A 6,000-nucleotide genomic window follows, 5' to 3' on the forward strand; every position below is an offset into this window, starting at 1 on the left:
TGCCTGTCACCAAGGCTTGGCCACACGATGGAAAGAGAAAGCTGCTTCGCATACATGTGTGCCATTGCCTTTAGATACAACATATATAATTGTAACACAATTTTTTTTTAAAGATTTATTTATTTATTGTATGTAAGTACAGTGTAGCTGTCTTCACAGATACTTCAGAAGAGGGAGTCAGATCTCGTTACAGATGGTTGTGAGCCACCATGTGGTTGCTGGGATTTGAACTCTGGACCTTTGGAAGAGCAGTCAGTGCTTTTACTCACTGAGCCATCTCACCAGCCCATAACACAGAATTTTTAATGTACATGTTCTGTCTTGTAACCGTTTATTTTTCAAGTCTTTAGCCTAAAGCACTATTAAACCAATTGGCCAAGATTATCTATAGAAATACCTTCAGTAGACCTCTTTGTTTGTAGGTTGTTTTTTTGTTTGTTTGTTTTTGTTTTAGTTTTTTGTCCGAGACAGGATTTCTCTGTTCCAGGCTTGCCTGGACCTTACTGTGTAGATCAGGCTTGCCTCGTGCTCAGAGATCTGCCTGCCTTTGCCTCACAAGGAAATAAAGGTGTGTGTTACCACCACCTGCCTTCAGTAGATCTTTTTTATAGCCAGAAACTAAAAGTGAAATTTAAATGTATTCTAAGAGTAAGGATTTTGTTGTTGTTGTTGGTGGTGGTGGTGGTGGTTGTATTGTTTTATTTTTTAAAGACAGTGTCACACTAAATAGCCCATGTGAGCCTCAAACTCAGTGTTTCTGTTTCAACCTCCCAGATGCAGCATTACAGGTGTGTAGTACCTTGCCCAGCTTGTATGTGTGCATGCTAGTGATCATACGCAAAGCTAGACAAGCCAGCCTTCTTCCACTGAAGTCAGTGTCCATCTCCAAAACAGCCTAAAATGTGATAGACCTGTGAGGTGACTCCGTGATTAGTGCTTACCACCAAGCCTAATGCCCTGAGTCCAGTCTCCAGGGCCCATGTCATACAGTAGAAGGAGGTAATTGACACCTGCACGTTGTTCTCAGACCTGCACACATGCACTATGGCTCGTGTGTGCCCACATGAAAACTTGTCGTGCACACATAGTAAATAAGTGTCATTAAAAATTTTAAGTGTAGTACCGTTGTTCCTTACAGCTATAAAAAAGAATGAGTTTCTGTTAAATGAAGTGTAAAAAGGTTTATGTCATATATTTATGTGAGAAAGGGGTATAATTCCATGTTCACAAAATGATAAGGCATGTGTGTATATGTACCTGCACTAAAAACCTGAACAGCACACTTCAGACTGTTAACAGTGCTTTCTTGTAGTATTTCCTTTTGTCATTCTGATGGAGTAACAAGGACTAGATTTGTTTTCCTGCCTTAAATTGCTAAACATCTAAACAAAACTACAATGGTTTTAGACATTGGTTGGTAAAGAGTACTGGGAATTATTTCTTGAGGGAAGGAATATAAACAGGATGGATCCTATATTTGTTTAGGTTAGTGCTTAGAGAGAGACTCTAGGCTGCAGTGAAGGAAGAGGGAGGGAAGAACCCTGTGGTCCAGCTGAGGAGCAGAGCTGAGCATTTGGGGCAACAAAGATGGTTAAAGTATGCTTGGAAAATCCCAGAAAAGGGAGAGCGCTGGAAGTCTGTATGGGTTCCCTTGAGTCAGAGTATTGATAGGTACATTCATGCATGAAAAATATCCAAAATTTAGGAGGAAAAAAAACATCAAAAGGTAGTTGTGGGCCCAGAGGGCTGGCTCAGTGGATAAGAACACTTGCTGTCCTAGCAGAGGACCTGGGTTCAGGTCTCAGCATTCATATGTTAGCTCATAACCGTTGGCAACTCTACTTCCAAAGGATCTGACACTCTTCTGTCTTCTGCAGACACCAGGCATGCATGTGGCACACATGAGCACATGCAGGCAAAATACCATACACATAAAATTTACATTTAAAAACTTAAAAGGTAGTTATGGTAGTTGTACATACCTAAAATCCTCAGACTGGGAGACTAAGGTGGGAAGATTGTGATTCTGAGACCAGCCTAGACATAAGAGTGAGGTCTGTCTTTTCTTATAAAGAAAAATTAATAATTGAGGGCTAGAGAGATGGTTTAGTGGTTAAGAGCACTTGTGGCTCTTCCAGAGGACCCAAATTGAGTTTCCAGAAGTCATGCCAGGTGGCTCACAACCACCTGTAACTCCAGTTTCAGGGTATTCAACACCTCTGGCCTTCATAGATACATGCACTCATATGTACATACCTGTACATAGACACAAGCCTGCACATCGTTAAAAAAATAATTTAAAAAAATCTTAATAGTAATTTTTAAATAAAAAGAGAAAGCAATTTTCCTTGGAGTTCACATAAGGCTAGATAGAAATAGTCTCTGCTTCTACAAGAAAAGCAGATTGCTTGGTAGTATTGAGCATCCTATTGAGTCCCTCTGGTGAGTCTTCCCGTAGCAGTGGACCAAGTTAGACCTAGACTCTACTGGTAGCTGTAAACCCACAGTTATAAAACCAAGTTATATCTATTGATTCCAACTAAGTTGCACCTCAGAACAAAGCCTAACAATATTTAACAAAATACCTAACCAAAAAAATACTGTATTTGGTATCCAATAAAAAGACAGTTGTCAGCCAGGTGGTGATGCTGTGCACCTTTAATCCTAGGACTCAGGGAGGCAGAGGCAGGCAGATCTCTGTGAGTTCAAGGCCAGTGTGGTCTACAGCAAATTCCAAGACATCCAGGGCTACACAGAGATGCATCTTTAAAAATTAGGGAAAAAGTTATCAAGCATGTTGAAGGGATAGATAGATAGCCTCTGGTTAAATCTAGTTGTTTCTTTTTTTCATACATGACAAAGAAGATACCAGGGACCTTAACTCATTGTATAACTTTATGCTTTTTTTCCCTTCCCCAGGCCTTAGTTTTCATCCCAAAAGACCCTGGATCCTGACCAGTTTACACAATGGGGTCATCCAGTTATGGGACTATCGAATGTGCACCCTAATTGACAAATTTGATGAACATGATGGTAAGTTAATTTCTATGGAAAAATGAAAAGAGATGGCTCAGGGGTGAAAAGTGCTAGCTGTTCCCTTCAGAGGACTTGAGTGCACTTCCCTGAACTCAAATATCTATATCAACCCAGAGCTCATAATCACTTGGAACATGCTCAAGGCATTGATACTCTCTTTTGGCCTCCACTGACACTTAAACACATGTGCACATGGACATATACAAAATAAAAGCAAATTTTTTCTTAAAGGGCAAATATTTATCATTCCCCAAATAAGAATCCTAGTTTGATAAGGATTTCCCCTAAAAGTAAAGAATGTGGAAGTAAAAGGGGATAGAAACAGACAAAAACTACAAATAAGAGTTTTACTAGGGCCAGGTGTTGGTGACACACACCTTTAATTCCAGCACTCAGGAGGCAGAGGCAGGCCTGGTCTTGAGTTTGAGGCCACCCTGGTCTACAGGGTAAGTTCCAGGACAGCCAGGGCTACACAGAGAAACCCTGTCTCAAAAAAACAACAACAACAAAAAAAAAAATGAAGATGAGGAAAAAGAAGAAGAGGAAGGAGGAGGAGGAGAGGGAGAAAAATAATAATATTAGTGCGTCTATGGAGGCCTGCTGGGAACAAGACTTCTAAAAAGCAAAAATATTTGGAAGGCTGTGGTGCAAGGCCATGTTTGCTAGCTAGGAGTGGGGTCTCTGAAACCAGAGAGAGCACACAGCTCTTCTTGAAACTGAAGGTTTATGCCTGAGATGAAACAGAGCTCTACCTGGGCAAGAGGTGTGTGTATGTGTATAAAGCAAAACACAGTGCAGGGACTCCTGGAGGCAAACCAAACACAACCAGAGTGATCCAGAGAAAGTAACTCTAGCCAGAGAAACAGAGAAACAGAATGTGGCACAAACCACAACCTTCTTGTGAAAGCCATGGGACAGAGAGTTTGTCCAATGGGTGATGCTGTACCCATCCTGGATTTAAACTAAAGAAAAATATATAAAGTGGATTTGTGCTTTTGTTTAAAAGAAAAAGAACCATAGCAGGAATTGGTGAGGTGGCTCAGAATAAAGCAATGCTGCCAAGCCTGGATACCTTAGTTCCATGCCCAGGACCCACATGGTAGATGGAGAGAATTGACTGCAGCTTCTCTCTTGACCTGCACATGTGCACTCAATCACATACACACAAATAAATCATTTTTTAAAATGCCTTTGACAAAGACGTTAGAGGATAACCTTCCTTACCGGACATTGCCTGTCTCCTTCCCTAGGTCCAGTGCGTGGCATTGACTTCCATAAGCAGCAGCCACTGTTCGTCTCTGGAGGCGATGACTATAAGATTAAGGTACAGGGAATCTGTCATGGCTGGGAATAATAACTAGGAGAATGTGGTGGTAAGGTTTGAGAATTACGGAAAGAACTGAAAGACAGGAGAATTCATGTGTACAAACTTAGACTTCTAACATTATGCTTACTGAACATTTATTGTATATTAGAAGCTTACTGTGTGGGAATTGAAAGATAAATACAAAGTGAATTCTGTTTTCAAAGAGACTTTAATACAAAGGATAAATGTACACTCACATAATATGTGTAGATTGGTGAATAATATAATAATAAATACTCAAAGAACAGTCCAGGTACAGAGATGGCCGTGGCATAGCTGGGTGTGTTTGAGAATCTCCAGTTGGTATTGGATGAGTTGGGAAGGTCTAGAGACGTAGATACCCGTAAGAAAATTGTCTTATAAATGCGTTGGCAAATGAGCAGAGCCTGAACTTGGGCAATACCATCTGAGTAGAGAGGAAAGCTTAAGCAAGAGTGGGTACTTGTGATGAATGCTGGAGGGATAGGGAGAAAAGTGGATGAGACACCATTGCTGTATTTCCCCTCAGTGCTGGGGGTTGATCTTAGGGCCTCATGTGTTCGGTGAGTACTTTACCACTGAGTTATATCCCCAGCCCTAAGAGGATGTTGTTAACTTGGAAAGACAAAGCTGAAGTAGATACAGTTTTCTGGAGTTTGGGGGAAATGGATAATTCCACATTGGCTCTGATATGCTTGAGGTTCCTAAGAGACTCACTGAAGATATTTGGGATTTGTCAAAGAGGGAGCTAAAGTCATAGTGTAGAAGATGCTGCACAGGAAACAGTTTGAATAACGGGTAAATGATCATCTTAAAAGAGAGAGAGAGCTTTCCCTTGAGGAGCCCATGCCCACATGTGGGTATGTCTTACATTCTGGGACTTCTCTTTGAGAAGCCTATGCTCATGCTCTTGGTAGTGTCTTCCTTTCTTCTGAGTACCTCTCTTTCTCTTAACCCTTGTGCTTAAGTCTACATTAAGGTATCTTTATTGCCGGGCGGTGGTGGCGCACGCCTTTAATCCCAGCACTTGGGAGGCAGAGGCAGGCGGATTTCTGAGTTTGAGGCCAGTCTGGTCTATAGAGTGAGTTCCAGGACAGCCAGGGCTACACAGAGAAACCCTGTCTCAAACAAAACAAAACAAAACAAAACAAAACAAAACAAAACAAAACATATCTTTATCTTTATTAAACACGAACTCTAAAGGGGAAAAGAAGCATTGATACAGGAAAGAGTAATTTTATAGTTTGGAGATAAACCAAGGAAAAGCAAACCTTCTAAGATGCCAAGGAGGAAGGAAATTCAGGAAAGATAGAGTGGTCAGAATGACAGACTAAGAAGAACCCTTTCGATTGCCTAGTTAGGAGCTCATTAATAATCCTAGCGCCTTACTCTCAGGCGAGATATTAAATAGGACGGAGGCAGTTCTGTGACGACTTACTGTAATAAAAGTAAAAGGCAGTGCAGCAGCAGCAGACTTCTAAATACAGATGACAGGGCTGAGGGTGTGGCTCATTTACGTGGAATTCTTATCTAGTGTTCACAAAGTTCAGCAGCATATAAACCTGGGTATGTATGTCTGTAATTCTTTTTTTTTTTTTTTTTTTTTTTTTTTTTTTTTT

The 6,000-nt window shown here is 40.9% G+C and overlaps 1 protein-coding gene across 1 annotated transcript in view; it reads left to right on the plus strand.

Annotated features, from left to right (window-relative positions):
* The window catches only part of Copa (coatomer protein complex subunit alpha), a 42,109-nt gene that overhangs the window by 2,416 nt on the left and 33,693 nt on the right, over positions 1-6,000 (plus strand). Inside the window, exons 2-3 of the mRNA XM_021197906.2 lie at positions 2,920-3,033; positions 4,287-4,360. Coding sequence (XP_021053565.1) covers positions 2,920-3,033; positions 4,287-4,360 — 188 coding nt within the window. The remainder of the gene's footprint in view (positions 1-2,919; positions 3,034-4,286; positions 4,361-6,000) is intronic.

Source organism: Mus pahari, chromosome 5, assembly GCF_900095145.1.
Source record: "Mus pahari chromosome 5, PAHARI_EIJ_v1.1, whole genome shotgun sequence".
In the NCBI taxonomy this organism is placed as follows: domain Eukaryota; kingdom Metazoa; phylum Chordata; class Mammalia; order Rodentia; family Muridae; genus Mus; species Mus pahari.